Raw genomic sequence first — 20,559 nt, 5'->3', positions numbered from 1 at the left:
TTAGTTTAAATTTCTACCCTATTCACCTGTAGTGTCCCACCTTAATGCAGTTTGTGTGTGTGTGTGTGTGTGTGTGTGTCTGTGTGTGTGTGTGTGTGTGTGTGCATGTGCAGATTCTGGTGCACGGCGAGCAGAACGAGATGGCCCGGCTGAAGGCGGCTCTGATCCGAGAGTACGAAGACAACGACGAGGTTCACATCGAAGTCCACAACCCGCGAAACACTGAAGCCGTGACGCTGAACTTCAGAGGAGAGAAACTGGCCAAGGTGTGTGTGTGTGTGTGTGTGTTGTTGTTGTGTTGTTGTATTGGTGTGGGCCGTGTTGTTAACTCCCAGCATGCTTTGCTCTGCTCCGCTGTGCTGTGCTGCAGGTGATGGGCGTGCTGGCGGATGAGAAGTGCTCTCAGGGTCAGAGAGTCTCCGGGATCCTGGTGAAGAGAAACTTCAGTTACCACATCCTGACGCCGTCCGACCTCTCCAGTCAGTCTGTGTGTGTGTGTGTGTGTGTGTGAGGTTGTGTGTGTGTGTGTGTGTGTGTGTGTGTGTGTATTGTCAAACACTTATTATAATTGATGAATGTTTAATGTTTTTGATCCGTCATCAAATGTTTCAAGCTGCTTCTGTCACAGAAAGTAAACCTCAACATCTGGACTGATTGGTTGGTTGGTTGGTTGATAGAAAGAAAGAAAGAAAGAAAGAAAGAAAGAAAGAAAGAAAGAAAGAAAGAAAGAAAGAAAGAAGTAAGGAAGGAAAGAAAGAAAGAGTGAAGGAAAGAAAGAAAGAGTGAAGGAAAGAAAGAAAAAGAGAGAAAGAGGTGGAAAGAAAGACAATAGCTGGGTTTCCATCCAAGTCGTATCGAATTTAAAAGCGGATTTTGTGAAAATGCGCAAAAAGCAAAGCGAATTTATGCCCGTTTCCATTCATTAGTGTTTTGCGATTAGGAGGAGTGCACCGTGAGATTACGTCATAAGAGAGCGTGAATGTATCCAACAGTTGACACTCAGCTGACACTCAACATCATGGACAATTTACGTACTTTCCGGACTATAGACGCACCTGTATAATCCGCACCAGCTACATTTTTAAAAGAAAATACATATATAGGCCGCACTTGAATATAAGCTGCAGGTTTTCATGTTGTAACATGAGATATTTACACAGAAAGACAGTAGGGACTGTGACAGTCTGCTCGCTTTTCCGCTGTTTTGGTTATGCTCCTCTCCTCCATGTGCATCTGTTTACATACGAAGCCGGTGAAAAATCAATAAGTTACATAACGATGTTACGGCGTGTGTTTGTGTCGTCTTAACCGTCATAAACAAAAGATTATGGGTTACGGAGCGCGTTTGTGTTGCGGTGCAGAGAGGAGAGCTGGGAGACCGGGGCGTCGCTGGGTGAAGTCCAGCAGCTTCACCCACAAACTCTGCCTCAATTCGCATAATCTGTTTCCATCACAAAAACTCGCATTTCCTTTATTCGATACGCTGACAAATCCACCCCCTCCAAGCATATAAACTTTTATGCGCATTTACTGCCGTTATTCGAATTTCTGGCGTTTCCATTCAAGTATTTATGCGCATTTTCACAAAATGCGCATAAGAAAAGGTGGATGGAAACCCAACTAATGAAAGATTGAAAGAAAATGCAAGAAAGGAAGACCAAGAAAATAATAATCAGAAGGAAAGAAACGAAGAAAAAAGAAAGAGGGAAGATAAAGAAAGAGAGAAAGAAAAGAAACAGGAAAAAAGGGAGATCAAGAAAGAAATAATCAAAAGGAAAGAAAATAGAGAGAAAGAAAAGAAACAAAAGGGGCAAAGAAAGAAAAAGATAGTAGGAAGAAAAAAGAAAGAAGAAATACTTAGAAATACTAAAGAAAAAGAGAGGGAAGGAAATGAAAAAAAGAGAGAAAGAGGAGGAAAGAAAGACAATGAAAAGAAGAAAAAAATAATCAAAATAATAATAAAGACAATGAAGGTAGAAAGAAAGGAAGATCAAGGAAGAAATAATCAAAAGGAAAGAAACAAAGAAAAAAAGAGAAACAAACAAACAAAAAAGGCAAAACAAGAAAAAGATAGTAGGAAGAAAAAAGACGGACAGAAAGAGAGAAGAAATAGAAAGAAAGACAAAAGGCTACAGAAGCAAAGAAGAGAGAGAAGTGACAAAAAAGTAAAGAAAGAGAAAGACATGAACATGAAGACGTGAAGAAAGTAGAGACATAAATGATGGAGTGACTAACAGACTCCTCCTTCTCCTCTTCTTCCACATTTTCCTCTTCCTCCCTCCTCCTCTCCTCCTCCTCCTCCTCCCTCCTCCTCCCCCTCTCTTCCTCCTCCTCCTCTCCTCCTCCTCCTCCTCCTCCTCCTCTCCTCCTCCTCCTCCTCCTCCTCCTCCCCCTTCCTCCTCCTCCTCTTCCTCCTCCTCCTCTTCCTCCTCCTCCTCAGACTACACCGACCTCGCCATGGGAACGGTGAAACAGACTCAGGCGATCCCGTTCACTGGACCGATCTCTCTGCTCGTCACGCAGCTGCGCAGCCTCGCGGGTGAGTTGGCTCCGCCCCCTTCGTCCTCTAACTCCTCTAACTCCTCCTCCTCCTCCTCCTCCTCCTCCTCCTCCTCCTGCAGTAGCATAGATATACAGTATATATACTGACTAGATGCCGCGTTCTGCTTCTCAGCGTACGTCAACACGGCCGCCATCTTGGTCCGGGGTTCTGACCATAGACATAATATACGTCTGACCAGCAGTCAGACCGGTCAGACCCTTGTAGAACTAAGTTCAGTGTGTTTATGCATGTGGGTGTGTGTCTGAGTATGTAAGTTGAAGAGTTCCAGTCCTTGAACTCGCGTGTTCGTTTGATGAAGTACGCAGGAGACGTTCAGTTACAACATTTTAGATATTTATTTATAAAAGAATCAACTAGGAAAAGAGATTGTGTACAGAGCTCCGGACCAGACTAAGTTTCCCTGACCAACACGCCGCAGCAGCATCAGTTCACGAAGTCTGATGCTGTCTACTGTCCCTGTCCGGTTTTATAGTTACTGATTACACAAATGCAAGATATGATGTAATTGATGTAATGTGCATCCTCATTGGCTGGAGTCCGTACGCCATGACCTCGTGTCTGACCCCAATCTCATGCTTGGCGCTGATCAGCTGTTGATAGCTCCTATTAAACAAGGGACAAGAGAAAGAGAAAAGGACAAGACACGCAACCCCCTGCATTTGTCAGCCTTCCCCTGTGTCAGCTGACTATCACAGTTACACTAGGTACGAAGACCAGATATCCCAATTGTTTATCAAACAACCAGTACACTCAGTCCCTGTGTGTAACTGCTACTTCCCCTGTCATGTGTAGGCTATGTCATTCTCTGGGCTGTAAGAGCAAAACACAGTAATTACACCAATTATAGAAAAGTTGATTACATGCTTCATTATTAAACTGATTGTCACGAGCTTATCATATGTCTAAGGCAAATGTCAATATCCCAAACATTATAGCAATATACGATTTTGGGGTAAATATCACAACAAAGTGTATGTTTAATACATAAAAAAAAAATTATAAAGATTTTTTGTTGTTGTTGTATCATAAACATATGTCTGACATTTATAATAAACCAAACGGCTTGAAAATCGGTTGAATATTTGGTGAGTTATGGCGATTTTAATGGTTGATAGACGTCTGCCTCTGTTGACTAGTGCAGTAAGTAGACACGGCTTCCCCCTGACCAAGATGGCCGCCGCGTTGACGCATTCCACTCAATAGAGTTGCCTAGGAACGCGGCATCTAGTCAGTATATATATATCTATGCTGCAGTAGAAGCTGTAACTTCCTGTTTCCTCTGTGTGTGTGTGTGTGTGTGTGTGTGTGTGTGTGTGTGTGTGTGTGTGTGTGTGTGTGTGTGTTTCAGGCGACGTGGAGCAGGTCGAGGGGACGGAGAAAATCACGGTGAAGATCTTTAAGAGCATCACGCTGGTTCACGAGGCCGGGATGGTCGTACTGGAGGTCGGACACTCGAACGCAACACGACACTTTTTACACTCATCATCCACCACATGTCGCCTGAAGTGGCTAAAACTCACCTGTTTATCAAAACTTTATTAACTCTGAGCACACGAACACGTCTGTTTTTATTTAAACCAGTTTAGAAACATTAAATATACAGTTTATAACATGATTATGTAGCTGCAGTCAGGTTTTATTAATGCTCAGTATTTGTTCTACATGTTTATTTCAAACTATTTTGTATATTTTATAATTTTATTTATGTTTTTAGACACAGATCTCACTCAGACCTGGTTACAGATACATTATTAGCCAGTTAATACATTCATTACACAGATATATACAATAATTATGACAATTTTTTATTTTTATCACACTTTTTCAAACACTACAAAAATCTCAACACAAATAAAACAGAGAAGAATGTAAAAACAACAGACAATTGAAGTAAAAAACTCTATGAACTAATTGATGCAGCAATAAAATTTATAAATCAATAAATAACTGAAATAAAATTATTAATAATGAAAATGTTCTCGTCTCAGTGGGTCGCCAACCCGCTCAACGACATGTACGCAGACGCCGTCACCACGGTGATCCTGGAGGTCCAGTCCAACCCCACCGCCCAGAAATGTCAATGAACGCATCACGAGGGAATTTATTTTAATTTCACTGATGAACAGAAACTTTACTGACGCTTGTTTGTTTGTTTGTTTGTTTGTTTGTTTGTTTGTTTGTTTGTTTGTTTGTTTGTTTGTTTGTTTGTTTGTTTGTTTCAGTCCACGAGGGCAGGAAGGAAACCTTCGACATGGAGCTGTTCGTCGAGCGACTGGAGCTGATGCTGCAGTGAGTCTGAACACCTGCAAAATGGTTTTAATGGTTAAAATATCTGACAAAACTGTAGAATCTGACACTTTTTAAGTTAAAATTAAACCTAATTGATCCAAATATAAGAGAATAAAACTTTTAAATGAAGGTAAAGATTAAAGATTTTCTGTTTTCACCTGGTAAAATGTTTTTTTTCTGTTTCAGCGACATGTTCGGGGACGACTGCGTGAATTTCAAAGACAGTAAAAGCCTGAGTGTGACGGTGGACGGAGTCACGGCGTGCATCGACCCAGAGACCAGAGTGAGTCCAGCGTCCCTGACATCTATTCTATACACGAACATTAAAGGGATAGTTCAATATTTTGGCAAATTCGCCTACAGTATAGGGTTGTCACGATACCAGAATTTCAGTAGTCGATACCAATACCTGTGAATTTCCACGATTCTCGATACTAATTCGATACCACGATTAAAAAAAACAAAAACAAAACAGAACCCATGTACTTTTAAATTCACTACTTTATTGAAAACTGTTTCAACATCTTTTTGCACAGAATTTAATAGGGCTGCCCCCAAATAGTCGACCAAGCACTGGTTGACTAGAGCACTGGAAAAGAGAGTAACGACACCACCATTGACTCCCGTGGTAAGGGTTTTGCGCCCCGAGTGGCAGGATATGGGTCTTGCAAAAGCGCCCAGAAAACTCATTCACTCCAATGTAGCTATGTGTGTTGCCCACTTGCTTGTAGATTGATGAAAACGGCCGTGTTTTTGTTTTTAGGTGTCTTGGTCATATCAAATTACACTTGTAATTTGTTTATTTGTCCGTCCTGGGTGAGGGATCCCTCCTCTGTTGCTCACCCTGAGGTTTCTCCGATTTTTCCCTGTTAAAAGGGTTTTCCATGGAGTTTTTCCTCAGTTGATGTGAGGGTCTAAGGACAGAGGATGTTGTTACGATGCCATGTAAAGCCCTTTGAGACAAACTGTTTGTAAAAACGGGCTATACAAATAAAATTGCCTTGCCTTGCCTTGCCTTGCCTTGCCTTGCCTTGCCTTGCCTTGCCTTGCCTTGCCTTGCCTTGCCTTGCCTTTATTACAAAATGTAGATTGAAACATTAATGTAGACAACTATTTTTTTTATTTTTACTCGCCTATGTGTTAATGTTTATCTGTAAAGGATCCTCAATGATGCTATTAATGTGGGTGATCTATAAATGTCCTTAAATTATTGAAAATACCACACTTGCTCATTCACCAACAATGCAGTTGTCAGTTCTTGGGCGCTTTTGCAAAACCCATATTCCGCCATCAGGAGGCGCTTCCATTGGACCAATGCGTGTCGTTACTCGCTTTTCCAGTGCTCTATGGTTGACCAAAAAAATCATTAGCCAACCAAAATTTCAATGGTCGATTGGTCGCAGGAAAAAAAAAACAAACATTTGGAGCCCTGTCTTGTCAAAATTAAGTCAAAATCAATATAACTGAACTATATATAAAGGCTATAGGGCTTTTAATTTGAAGGGCCAGATACAGGAAGTCGTGACATGATGAGTCGACTAATGACGACTATTGGTCGACCAAGGGAATTATGGTGATAGGAGAATTTGCCAAAATGTTGAACTATCCCTTTAACGTCTGGTTCATCATAATGGTATTTACAGGGTTCCTACGCAAGTATGGAAAGTATGGGAAAGTATGGAATTTGATTTTATACATTTCCAGGTCTGGAAAAGTATGGAAAATGGAAATTATTGTATGGAAATGATCTGGCTTAATACTTAAAGGTTGAATAATATTTATTAAAAGCTATATTTTTTCAAAAATAATACATCCATGGGGCCTTTAGAGGGGTACAGAATGAAAGTATTGCTTTTCCATAAAAAAATTTTTTTTAGTCTGAATTATTATTTTTATTTTTTTTGACGGGCTCGACAATGACTTTCTGTCAACGTTCTGTTTACATTCGTACCTGCCTGTAGCCGACATGTGGCTCAGTTCTCCGCTGTTTTCCTGCCTCCTCCCGGTCCTATGCGTTTGTTTCCAACCAAGCCTTTTTAATAATCAATCGGTGGATCAATGGATCATCATATACTTGTTAGGATGGGTGTATTTGTGTAGTCTTATCTGTCATAAACACGTTTATCGTCGCGGACTTTCGGTGCCACGGAGCTCCTTTTTTTTTTTTTTTTTCAACTTGACGAGAGCAGTGACAGCGGAGGCTCTGAGGCTCTGAGCAGCAGCGGTGTGGAAGGCAGAGAGCCTCCACTCTCCCTGTAACAAGCTACAAGTCATTTATTATGCTGTTAATGACGGTAAAAATGAAACATAAGGTAAATATCCTGCTTAGCTCTCCTCCTCTGCTGTCCTCTGATCAGAGCGGAGTCCCTAGCAACGGCCCGTTTTACCTAGCAACGGTCTGGCAATCGACTGCTGGAATTCTTTTCCTGTTGTTTTTCTTGTAATTCTACGTAGTCAACCTTTAATACTTATCTGGGTTTGGTCTTATCTGAAGTTATCTGGGTTAATTATTTTTGTATGTGCTACCTATATCTACAATCTCCTGGAAATTATTTGGTTACATAATGGCATACACATTCAGAATAATGAAAACAAATGATTAATTGCATGATTTGTTTATATAATGCACAACTATTTACTCAAATATCACAAATTATTGAACATTTTTTACTGAGAAGTCTGGAAATTAGGGTCTGGAAAAAGTATGGAATTTGGAAATTTCAAATGTGTAGGAACCCTGGGTATAAATCAATACTCAATAATCAGCTGATAACACCATGATGACCTCTGACCTCTGACCCTCAGGCCGTGACCTGCGCGGACGACGACTCTCTGAGGGAGATGGTGGAAGTGGCCGTCCACCGTCTCTACGACGCCCTAAGCCCCGCCTTCACGCCACGCCCCCTCTGTGATGTCATCAGCAGCAGCAGCAGCAGCGCGTTGCCGTCGGTGATGTAGCGGTGGACGATGAACTGACGTTTCTCTGTCACACTCTCTTCAGTCCTCGTAGTATCGATCAATGGCCAATAATCGGTCGATAACGGACCGATGCAGATGTTCGTTCGTTCATTTCTTTGACTCGAGGACTTTTGAGTTTTTCCAGCTTCTTCGTTGGAAACTTGGTTCCAAAGGAATCGGCTTCAGGAGACGGACCACCAATACCTTTATTGATTGATTGTTTTTGTACTTGATTTGTCTATAAAACAAAAGTTTGAGTTCTTCACAAGGAAAATAAACATTTGTCCAGAGAGAGAGAGAGAGAGAGAGGGTCACTGAGTTTCTGTCCTCGAAGATAAAAAAGTGAGTTAGATTTAATGTGAGTGAAACAACGACATCATCAATACTGAAGATAATTTATCAATCATCTTGTTTTCTATGAAACAAAATTAAGGTTAAAATCATCAAAAATGTACGTATTGTTAAATAAAAGCAGAAAATTGTTGCATTTTAGAAACTGGAGGCAGAATTTTTTTTTTTAACTTTCATTAATTTAGATTTTCTACAATAATTTATCTGCAAAATATTTTAATTATTGATAAATAATTTAGAGTATTTTCTTTTTTACACTAACTTTAATATTTTTTGGCTACAGGTTTTATGTTTTTATGATGCAAGTCGATCTCATCTTGGTCTGAATATTGATATTTTTAGATTAAAGCAGAAGTAAGTGATATATTTGTGTTAATATAAGTCTTAAATAGTTATATCTTCCGACAGCAATCACTTACATAGAGTGTTTGGACCGAAACACGGGTCTCTCAGTCACTCTGCTCTGCTCTGAGCCGAGAAGAAAACATTTATCGTATCCTACAGTTTTTATCCAATGAGGAGAGAGAACGGCATGCAGGGCTGTGTGTGCAGCCAAGGGACGCCGTGAATGTGGTGACGTAGGGACGAGGACTGTTATGGTGCGTTCAAGGAAACTCGTATTTTTCCGACCGTGAAGTCGTACCAGTTCGATCTGGTACCACTTCACGGGTCGGAAGTTACGAGTGGCCGTTATAGTGACTTTCACCGGTAAAACAGGTCGGAAAAACACGAGTGGGTTGCCTGGAACGCTACAAAGTCGTAAGTTGTGACTTGAAGCTGTAATTTACGATTTCAAAAGCCTGCCTGGAACGCAGCATTAGCGAAAACGACCGGACCACTTACTTCTGCTTTAAAATATAAAAATAAAATCACCAGAGATTAAAATAGTCAATAAATTACATTAAAGCAGAATATTTAAAAAAAAAACAAAATAATGATCCATTAATGAGAACCATGAGATCTTGCTGAAAGCTCAGGAAGAAACGTGAGTTGATAAAATATCAGAATATCAATAAAAACTCTTTATCGATCAGCACTTTAAATCAGACAGTAGAACGTTTTATTGTGAAAGGGCAGACTGAGCGGACGCCTCAGTCCGACGACGACACAGTGACGTTAACAACATGACTCGCAACCGACCTTTAATTGGATCAATACAGACGATCGTCAGCATGTACATAACACACAGACACACACATCACAGTGTACAGGACTCAACACACACACACACACAGTATCAGATAGACACAATATTAAAAATACTGACAAGTGCATTTGAATACCACAGGAGAAGAGAAGGCACGTTGAGCTCTGACATGTCAAAAATAAACATTTAAAACGATAATATGGCTTCAATCAATCGACAAAAAAACAAAAAAAACACAAAACTTACCACAAAATAAATCTGACACAGTAAAAACATGTGATGAGAATAAACTCTGGTACCAAACAGCTCGAGTGACACAAACCAAACAGCTGAAAACACTCTGAAGTTTAACATCTGTGTCTTTACCCCCCCCCCCCACAAAAAAAACAGACAGTCACAAAAATAAAAGCAACAAAAGCAACAACACAATGATATTTTATACAAAGATATATATATATACACACAGTAATAATAATAACCTGCCCTCGTACAGTAAGAAACAAACAGGTGAAATGTTCAGATAACTGACCTCAAACCAGGATAAAATACAATAACAGGGAGGTGTTTTAAAACTGTTTAGGACAATTTTTATACTGAAGTTTTAAGTTTTTCCTTTATTTTTGTGAAGTGATTTAACATTTTGTCTATAAAAATTTACAAAATAGTAAAAAAAAAAATGCCCAATGTAACTTAAAATGTATCAAAAGTCCCTTCAATCAAATATTCAATTTATTATAAAAAAAAAACAGTTGAGCCATCCATTTATCAATCACAATTTTTTTTAAAGCAATTATTGACTGAAAAACGACTTAAATTATTTGTTTCATTGCTGATCAACATTCAATCAATTAATCAGCTTATTGTTGCAGATGTGATACACAGTAAATAAAATTGATTGACAGGTTTTAGTGGTTTTAAGGAGATGATGAACATTTATGTGATATAAAATACAGTCTCATGTAGCTCAGTGGGTCGATTTGAAGGCACTTAACACTGTCACGTTCAAGGGTTCGATTCCCACTGAGTCTTAAAACAGAAACACTTTTTAACCCTTTAAACTCTCCAAACCTATTTTAACCCTATTTGTACTTTATTAATATCATTTATAGAATATAAAAACATTTTGAGCCTTAAAAATAAAACTTTGACCTCTGTGTTTTTGACTTTTACTGTTTTTTTATTTGGCAGCTGCACGTGTCATTGACTCTCAGTGCACTTTGACCTTTTGAAGCTGCAACTAATAATCATTTTGACTATTAATTAATCAATTAGTCTATCACACAGTAAAAAAAAAACCAATTGATTCTGATGTAAAGACAAAAAAAAAACATCAAATAACCACAAATTAGAAGTTGACAACGTCAAATCTTTGGCATTTTTTGTGCTGTTGTGATAAAATATATAATATTTCTAAAGCTTTTAACAACATTATCCATTATTACAACATGTTGTGTTGATGCTGTTTCTATAAAATGCTGGTGACAAACACTTTGTCTCAATAGCGTCAGTTAGAAATAAATGTTTTTCTCTCATTAGACAGAAACTCTGTGCACATAAACGATTGTCACATTGAAGTTGAACCTTTTTAAAACATTAAGTTCAACTCAGCAACAGTTTGACTGATGACTGAGCTACAACAAGCGTTACATTTGGCCTTTAGGGAACTAAAACGAGAGCCGGGCTTCAGCTATAAAAGTGAACGACGACTTTATGTAACAGAAATAAACGTGTAACATTCAGGAGCAAAAAAAAATCTTTGGTGGGACGTTCAAGAACTAAAAACGGACGTAGGAGCGTACAGTTGCTGGTCGTATCGTGTGGTGTGTCATCAGAAGACGAGTTGGTCTGAGTTTGTACGGTGGCTGGCGGGGACCAATCGGAGCTTTAGCAACATTTTATTGGACGAATAAAAGTATTGAACAGATGATCGATCACCACAGTTAAACACAGTTTGATTGTGGAAGCAACATCTGATCTGAGCACCGTTCAATCAGCACCAACGACGGTTTGATACCTGGAGAAGGTTCGATACCCAGCAGCGGCCCCTCGCTGCCACAGCTTCAACAGGACAATATGTTAGTTCGAGTCACTAAAGGACGTTAAAGAGACGCGGAGAGGACGGACGGAGCAGCGATTTGAAACCACGGTCTGACCACACAGGACGACGACTGGAAGGAGACGTTTTGTTTCTTTTTCTTTTTCTTATTATAATTAGGGATCAACTGATATGGTTTTATCAGGGTCGATACTGATACCGATTATTAGTAATCAAGGAAACCGATATTTAACCGATATTCATTTGCAGTAAAAATGAAAACTTTGGTGTCAGAATTTAAAAATAACACACCAGGGATCAGACTGAATACAGTCAACAGTTTGTTTCTGTTTTGTTCACTGTGAAAACCTTTGGGACATTGTTAAACAGCCAAGAGAGACGGCTTCGTTAGAGCCAAAGGAGTGCGTTTATGCGTTTAAAAATACATTTATTTTATTGGTTACCGGTGAAAAAAAACGGCCGATATCGATTATCAAAAAAAAAAAGGGAAATATCGGTCGATAATCGGTTGAACTCTGATTGTAATTAAATTCAATAAAAACGTTTTTCTGATTGAATGTGTCTCCATGTGACCAGACTGAGATCTGCTGCAGCAACAAAGCGTCAGTGCGGCGGCTTCAGGACGGAGCCGCTTTAAGAAAATAAAAAATAAAAAAAGTCGTAAAAGTTTGTGAAACCAGCACAGGAGGAGGACGTGAGCGGGACAAACCGGGCACCGTCCGTCCCGTCCGTCCCGTCCCGTCCCGTCCCTCAGCACTGCGTCTCCTTGGTGTCGATCTGGTGTTGCCTCTGCAGCCGGAACATCAGCGCCTTCTCGCTGCGACTCACCGCGCTCGTCTCCGTCAGGTCCTCGAAGGAGCGCCGCCGCTGCTCCGAGCGCTGCGCCGGGCGGCCGAACGCCTCCTGCAGCGCCTCCTCGTCCAGGTGGGAGTCGAAGCTCGGGTCCTCCTGGATGGTGGCCATGCGGGGGGAGTCCAGAGGAGGAGGAGGAGGGGGAGGAGGGGGAGGAGGGGCCGCCACCGCAGGAGGAGGAGGAGGATGGTGAGGAGGAAGAGGAGGATGACAGCAGGAGTCTGGACCGGGGCCGAAGCCGAAGCCGGAGACCGGCGGCGTGCTGGTCTGCTGCGGACCGGACGGCTGGAAGCGCAGGTTGGTGGTCGGGAAGGTCGGAGGCTTGAAGATCCGGACGGACGCGGACTCCAGGCTGCTCAGGAGCTCGGCATTCTGGGAAAATGAACAGAGTCAGTTGAGTTTGATGTAGGGATGTCACGATTATAAATTTTCTTGGATAAATAATCACGGTAGTACGATTACCACGATTATTATGCATTAATTAATTTCACAACACTATATATGAATGTGTAAAATCAAATATAGTCAAAATATAACTACACACTAAAAACAGTTGGGTTAAAAATAACCCAATTTGGGTTGTTTTATAACTCACCCGCTGGGTCACTATTGCACCAACCCAGCAGTAGTTAATTTGACCCAGCATGATGGGTTGGTCCATTTTAACCCAACAGATGAGTTAATATATTCTACCCAAATGCTGGGTCAAATTAACTACAATTCTGGGTTGTTTTAACTACATATATTTGTTAAATATTCTACCCAAATGCTGGGTCAAATTAACTACAATTCTGGGTTGTTTTAACTACATATATTTGTTATATATTCTACCCAAATGCTGGGTCAAATTAACTACAATTCTGGGTTGTTTTAACTACATATATTTGTTATATACTCCACCCAAATGCTGGGTCAAATTAACTACAATTCTGGGTTGTTTTAACTACATATATTTGTTATATACTCCACCCAAATGCTGGGTCAAATTAACTACAATTCTGGGTTGTTTTAACTACATATATTTGTTATATACTCCACCCAAATGCTGGGTCAAATTAACTACAATTCAGGGTTCATTCAACTACACATTTGTTGTCTATTAAACTGTTCAACTACAAACCTATATTGTGTATATGGGGCTGCAACTAATGATTATTTTCACTATTGATTAATCTGCTATTAATCTGCTAATCGATTAGTTGTTTGGTCAATTAAATGTCAAAAAATATTGAAAAATCACAAGATGACATCCTCAAATTTCTTGTTTTGTCCACAAGCCAAAGAGACACTCAGTTTATTGTCATAATGGATTCAGAAACCAGAAATATTCACAAGAAGCTACAGTTTAAAAAACTACTCAAATTCATATTCATATAAGTCACTCAATGCAAAAAAGTTGATAACCAAACAGACTGATTGCATCTGTCTGTCCTTTCGGAGTGGGGGGGTTTCGGAATGGAGGGTTTTCCCAAATAGCCTTTTCGGAGTAGCGGGGTCTTAAAAAAAATAGGAAACTCCACCATTACGATGAATAGAAGTCTATTTTCGGAACGGCTGGGTTTCGGAAAGTCGGGGTGTAACCAGCCTGTCCAGCAATGACAACGAAGGCCTGGGATGCTTGCTGTCTGTCGTCTCCCAGTGTCAGGACATACGGGTACGGTCTGGATGCCTGGGCCTCATGTAGGTACTCGACCATGTTTCTTCCAGGCTAAAAAAGAAGATCAAGTAAGATGGAGCTGTATTACTTGTGCAGTTTAAAAAAATAAGTAAACTATTGAACTGAATATTTTTTGCCTTTCATTTTGTATCACAGGCTTACTGATCACTAGATAGCAATGACTGGGAATGAAGTTGGGTTGATGTAAAAAAGGAAAAAAAAGCTTTGATGTAGTTAAAGAGATAGTTCTTTTTTGCACACTTTTCATGCCAAAATCAATGCAGACAAGCAAAAGAATGTAAGCCAACGTGAAGATAACAAGCTTGTTTATGAGTAGTATCACAAAATGTAGAGAAACTAATCCTCCCTCATATGGGGCCAGGACTCGATTAAAAAAAATAATCTAATTAATTAGAGGCTTTGTAATTAATTAATCAAAATTAATCACATTTTTAATCGGCTCGCATATAAATATTTGACCTGAGAACGGTGAGGAGCAATTTTTTTCACATGGAATTTAGTATACCATTGAATAATGACTGAAGGTGGTACGACCAACAGACTGGATGCAGATTATCGATATCATTAATCGTTAGTTGATGGACCTTATCGATCGATTAACTGATAAGCAGCGATTTTCCTGAGAATCTAAATTTAAGGGGGAAATTTAAGATGAACATTCCTCATACACTATTATTTGTTAGTATATTTTTAGAGCACAGCGCAATGAAAAATGTTTAAGTAACACGTTATTTGGTAAATGGTCTTTCCTTGCCACTACATTATGATGATTACTGTATTTAACTACTTAAATCACAGTAGCATAAAATGATTTGTTGAACTCAGCCTGATGAAAACATTAATAAATCTAAGTAACCAATCACACAGCAGCTCCATGTTGTCCCTGTGTGATGTTCAGGGACAGGTCAGGACAATCTGAAGACAGAGAGTTCTGGGGTTGAAGTTTATATGAAATACACCATGAGACAGTGACAGGTCTGTAGCTACGTCTTGACCACATGTCAGCTGTTCAGCTGCAGCAGAGGAAACTCCGCTGTTCTCCGCGCCACCGCGACGAGCGTTTTTTTTTTTTTTTTTTAAGCTCCGGTAGCGACCGGCTAAAATACGGGAGGATAGTGTAAACCAGTGTGGATGCTGTGTTTTTATCAAAGCTTGGTCGCCTGCTGACCGGGTCTGTTTGAGCTGCGTTCAGGCTGCATTAATACTCCTCAGGCAGTGATGACTCATTACTCACTGGTCGTCTGTGTTTTAGCGATGGTACAGCCTGAGGCCAGTATACAACCAGGTAACAGTGTTGTATTCTCTTTTCACCTCATCTCTCCCTTGCAGTGATCAGTGTCAGCGGCTTTTTAACTCGTTAAATAATTGTGCTCCAGTATACCAGTACGCCTAAAACTCATCCAGTGAGAAACGTTCCACGGTGCAAAAATAAGTGCGATTAAAATGCGTTTTTTTAACGTGTTCATTTTTGTGTAATTAATTAATCTTAATTAACGTGTTAAAGTCCCGGCCCTAATTTATATATATGATGAACTGCACACATGTCAACTGAACAAACTTTACATCACTATAACAATCACTTACTTCACAAGATTATTGGTGGCTGTGTAGTGGAGTTGTACTCTCTCTCATTGCGTTGTATATTTTGACCAAAGCAGAAGACCATCACGGTTGGCAATCTTGTCTTTCATTTCAGACATCTGGGAGAAGGATAAATAAAACAGTCAGTCCCAGTTTCCTCACACACACACACACACACACACACACACGTCAGGGAGACAGTGTGTCCGACTGCTCGATTAGTTTGAAAATGAACATAAAATAAAATATAAATCTTACCTGGCAGAGGGATTAATACGACAGTCAGTCCCGGTTTCCTCTCACACACGCACATAACGTTACACATCTGTAAAATGAAAAGAATGTAAGTTATAGAGGGATTATATGTTTACCAACAGTCAGGATGCGTGCACAACCTGACTGCAGAAAGAACCGGTTGTCATGGTTACCTCTATGGATCTAGTGTAGTCAAAGCTGTGTTAGCTAGCGATGTTGTCAGCCTACTACTTAAGCAATATCACACGAGAGGGAGTGCTGTTGTACTGTATATCAGCACGGCTGTGATTCGGTCGTAGGATAATCATCACACCGTGCTGATATACAGTACAACAGCACTCCATCTCGCGTGATATTGCTTTTATACAACAGTGCTACGAGCGCATTTTAGAACAGTAATAAACAAGAGATTATGATTTGTTTGTTTATTTAATTTGGCTCCGCCAACAGAAATAGTTCCGCAACTGGAAGGGAGACAAGGCTGTTGCCAGGCAACACATAAACATTTCATACTAGCTTGCTACTAGCTACTAGGTTTTCCACCGAGCTGCTTCCAGTGCTGGTTCTGGTTCTGGTTCTGGTTCTGAGCCCGTGTCTGATTAGCACCGGAGAAACAGGACCAGCGTGAAGACACAGAGACGTTATTGATACCGTATTACATTTGTTTATCTGCTATGTAATCAATATAAACACAGTTGAAGCTAAGTAGCTGAGCTACGTGGCTAACAACAGCTAACGCTAATATCAAAACACATCGCCGTCAAAACGTAGTTGCCCTCGCGGCGATTTTTTTCCAGCCGTGTTTAGTATTGATTTATCTCCAATTAAACGGACCAGGTCAGTTTCAGGTTTCTAACTGTAGTAGCAGCAGAGAGATGGAGCAGCTCCTGTATGGGGAGCGTGGCTCTGACTAGCTCCTGTCCAGCTGAACAGCGGAGTGATAATGCCTGTAAAAAGTCGCAGTGCTGTTATACAGCTGCGGCAACGGCAACTCAGGCACGGACACTCACAGCACGGCGTCGGTCATCGGTAAAAACAACACTGTGCATCCCTAACGTTACCTACAGCTATTTAACAGACAGTCATGTTCAGGAAAACACTCACGATTACAAAACTACTGAGGTGCTGCCTGGTCAGAGACGAGGGAAGAGGACGGACATGTCTAAAGTCTGGAACAACTGCATAACGTAACTGTAACGTTACGTGCACCACTGAGTATGTACCGGTAACTTAAAACAATATATCTTAACGTTAATTAATCTCAGCTTTCCATTAGTATGTGACCTCGTCTTCAGCCACTGTCGTAGTAAACATTTCACAACTCATTCGCTGCAGTTCTACAGCTGTTCCTGTGGGCATATTTAGCTTTATCAACATTCAAAACAACGTGTCTAGCACGTTATATTGCTCGAAATTAACACTTCGCTCCGGGACATAATGTAGCTACACCTCACATGTGTGTCCTTGTCTTTTGCCTCAAGGAGATTACAGTAGTGTCTGTACTTCCACTTTGAAACGCCAACTTTCCCTCCGAACTCTGCAGCTTCCCTCTGCTAGTTTGTGTGCGTGAGGCTAAACTGCGTGCATGTGTGGTTTGTGTACAAACTGAACACTGCCTCTGATTGGCTTAGCATGAAACCTTACTCTGCCTCAACCAATCATCATCACTTATGCGGTTGTCTCGTCCCGCCCTCCTCCCCCTCCCCTCACCAAAGGAGAGAGAAGAGAGAGAGAGAGAGAGAGAGAGAGAGAGAGAGAAAACAGTTTAGCAGCTTCTGTGGCTGAGATGAGCCAAGTCGGAGGACAACGGCTTCACTGAGTATTTTGTAACGCGCCTCATTTAATTGTCGGTAACGGCGGTGTAACGATGGAAATAGTAATTAGTTAGATTCCTTGTTACTGAAAAAAATAACGCTGTTTATTTTAACGGCTGCATAGAAGAACATGACAGCTGCAGCCATGAACCGTGACCGCTCTGTCACCCCTCGTTATCGCGCGTGAGACTTTGTTCTCGCGAGACCTCGTTTCGCGCCGTTCGTTGTAACCGTTAGTAGGCTAACGTTAGGCTAAGCCTTTAGCAGGCCTTAATAACCCAGTAACAGAAAACCAGCTAACTCAAAATAAACATGACCACTCGTTCATGTACATTTTCATCTAAATTCATTAATTAATTCGGTAAATGGCCGGGACCAAACAGAAAAACTGTATCTGCGTGTGCTATGGTAACGGCTAAATGGCTAACTAATGTTACATTGTTAGCCAAACCAACCAACGAGCCCTGACTGTAAAGATACGCGGTTACTTCAACAATTAAAGCAACAAGGGCAATGTGAATTAGATATAATGTCCACAAACCTTTTATTATTGCCTCGCCAGAAGTATTCAGTCAGACGTTCGCTGGGTGCACAGAGCCTGGTGTGTGTGAAGGAGCAAACTTCTGTCGAAGTGAATGTCATGATTTCGAAGCACAAATAACCCAGCTGCTGAGTCAACCGATATGAGTTCGAAGCACAATTAACCCAGCTGCTGGGTCAACCAATGTATGCTGGGTTGATGGATTTTTGACTCAGCACATGAGTTGCACAAAAATAACCCAAATCCCCAATAAATAACCCATAATGGGTAGAACATTTCATAACTCAGCGGTTGAGTAGAATAAATAACCCAGCAGTTTTTAGTGTGTACATTATTGATAATATACACAAAATATTTTAAGTATCTATTAATATAGGACCAATTATTACTCCCCCAGAGGAAGTATTTGAAATATTGAAGTCATTAATTGTCATCTATACCAAATGTTTGAGTTTATTTTAATAATTTTTTACATTTTATTATTACAAATGGCACACCGACATTTAAATTCCTACCAATTTAATGTTACGTGAGGTAAATGGACCAGTTTCTGTGCATTTACCTTTACTTTGGCGCTACATCTGCCGATACGGTTCCGACAATCTTTTTTGGAGAGTGACAGTATTTAGAAATCTTTACGATTGATTAATTGTGGCATTTAATACCACGATTAAAGCAGAAGTAAGTGATATATTTGTGTTAATATAAGTCTTAAATAGTTCTATCTTCCGACAGCAATCACTTACATAGAGTGTTTGGACTGAAACACGGGTCTGTCAGTCACTCTGCTCTGCTCTGAGCCGAAGAGAAAACATTTATCGTATCCTACAGTTTTTATCCAATGAGGAGAGAGAACGGCATGCAGGGCTGTGTGTGCAGCCAAGGAACGCCGTGAATGTGGCGACGTAGGGACGAGGACTGTTATGGTGCGTTCAAGGAAACTCGTATTTTTCCGACCGTGAAGTGGTACCAGTTCGATCTGGTACGAGTTCATTACGTTACGAGTGGCCGTTATAGTGACTTTCACCGGTAAAACAGGTCGGAAAAACACGAGTGGGTTGCCTGAAATGCTACAAAGTCGTAAGTTGTGACTTGAAGCTGTAATTTACGATTTCAAAAGCCTGCCTGGAACGCAGCATTAGCGAAAACGACCGGACCACTTACTTCTGCTTTAATTGTGACAATAAGTAATCGTGACATCCCTAGTTTGATGGTTAAAGATGAACTCTCTGTGTCTCTAACCTCCTCTCCATGTGCGTTTGTTTTCAACAACGAAGCCGGTGAGAAATCAATCCATGGAGCGGTGGATAACGTTATTTATCATCTACCATGTTACCATGTGTATATCTGTGTAGTCTTATCTGTCATAAACAAGAGATTACGGGTTACGTTTGTGTGGCGGTGTCGCAGAGACGAGAGCTGGGACACCGGGTCGGAGGCTCTGATCTTACAAGGTTGGTTTTCAGCCAAGAGACGCTATAGGTGGAAGGCAGAGAGCCTCCATTCTCCCAGGTAATGATTCGTATCAGACATATTTCCTCCTTTTGCTGCAATTTCATTACATTAATTGTGAAAAACAAGTAATTGTGACATCCCTAAAATACACACAATCAGATACTCACACTGGGGAAGAACAGAGACTTTGTGGTTTGCTCGTATTGTTTATCCAGCTTCTTGTCCTGAGAGAAGAAGATAAAGAAACTTTATTAATCCTGAAGGAGGTTGTTCACAGAAGAAAAGACAAAAGACAAGAGTAAACTAAACTAATCTCTGCACATCTTATAAAATATATATTTAAATGACTGTCCACCTGACCTATACAGACTAAAGACAGGAAAGACTTTATCATCTTCAGATTCTGTCTGTAGCACCTTAATCCCTTAATACTCATGAAAATACAGTGGTAATACGTCTCTGTAACGCGTCAGTCAGACAGTGTGACTGACAGTGTGTAGTTTAGTTTAGTTCCTGACAGAGACAGAACGGAGCGACTCACCACACAGTGGACCAGGATGCTGATAGGAACCCAGAAGAGCAGAGAGAACGCCACCACCGACCCCACGATGTTGTCGGCCAGAAACTTCCCAAACGTGTTGATGTCCAGTTTGTCGATGAAGTCCCACAGACGCTCCACCACGTCCTGCACCTGCTTCATGCACTTCCCCTGCAGGAGACACACACACACACACACACACACATTGACACATCCTGCTCGTCTTCACTCACTGGGTCTCATTCATGAAACGTGAGTAAATCTGTGTGTAGATTTGCACATAAAAGCTCACTCTACTAAAACTCTACTCCGGATTCATGAACGGTGCCGGAAACTCAGATTTGATCGTAAACACGTGTGTAAGTTCATGAATGCCAACCCATCATAAACTAACAACACACCCCCGGTGATCAGCAATTAGCATAGATCTCCATACATGAATAGCCATATAAGGAGATCCTGACCACCATATTAGGAGGTA

General features: G+C 40.7%; 3 protein-coding genes across 3 annotated transcripts; 2 read left to right on the top strand and 1 right to left on the bottom strand.

Annotated features, from left to right (window-relative positions):
* The first annotated feature begins 118 nt into the window (after positions 1-118).
* On the top strand, positions 119-511 carry LOC146960404 (cleavage and polyadenylation specificity factor subunit 3-like). The gene is made up of 2 exons (XM_085772404.1): positions 119-266; positions 371-511. Exons 1-2 carry the CDS (start codon positions 141-143, stop codon positions 509-511), a joined length of 267 nt encoding a protein of 88 aa, XP_085628530.1. The 5' UTR covers positions 119-140.
* A 1,933-nt stretch (positions 512-2,444) lies between these two features.
* Positions 2,445-7,857, top strand: LOC146960403 (cleavage and polyadenylation specificity factor subunit 3-like). The gene is made up of 6 exons (XM_085772400.1): positions 2,445-2,539; positions 3,912-4,006; positions 4,552-4,639; positions 4,786-4,852; positions 5,039-5,135; positions 7,658-7,857. Exons 1-6 carry the CDS (start codon positions 2,458-2,460, stop codon positions 7,808-7,810), a joined length of 582 nt encoding a protein of 193 aa, XP_085628526.1. The 5' UTR covers positions 2,445-2,457; the 3' UTR covers positions 7,811-7,857.
* A 4,257-nt stretch (positions 7,858-12,114) lies between these two features.
* LOC146960402 (disintegrin and metalloproteinase domain-containing protein 17-like) lies at positions 12,115-20,243 on the bottom strand. Its single transcript, XM_085772403.1, has 3 exons — positions 20,082-20,243; positions 19,708-19,764; positions 12,115-12,588 (listed from the first exon to the last, which is right to left on the bottom strand). The coding sequence occupies exons 1-3, from the start codon at positions 20,238-20,240 to the stop codon at positions 12,115-12,117; spliced, it is 690 nt and encodes a 229-aa protein (XP_085628529.1). The 5' UTR covers positions 20,241-20,243.
* Between the last annotated feature and the right edge of the window lie 316 nt (positions 20,244-20,559).

The sequence above is a fragment of the Trachurus japonicus genome, unplaced genomic scaffold (assembly GCF_045865225.1).
Source record: "Trachurus japonicus isolate A0001 unplaced genomic scaffold, Traja_1.0 AP030414.1".
NCBI classification, from domain to species: domain Eukaryota; kingdom Metazoa; phylum Chordata; class Actinopteri; order Carangiformes; family Carangidae; genus Trachurus; species Trachurus japonicus.
The sequence above is the reverse complement of the archived record's forward strand: the minus strand, read 5'-3'. Positions and strand labels throughout refer to the sequence as shown.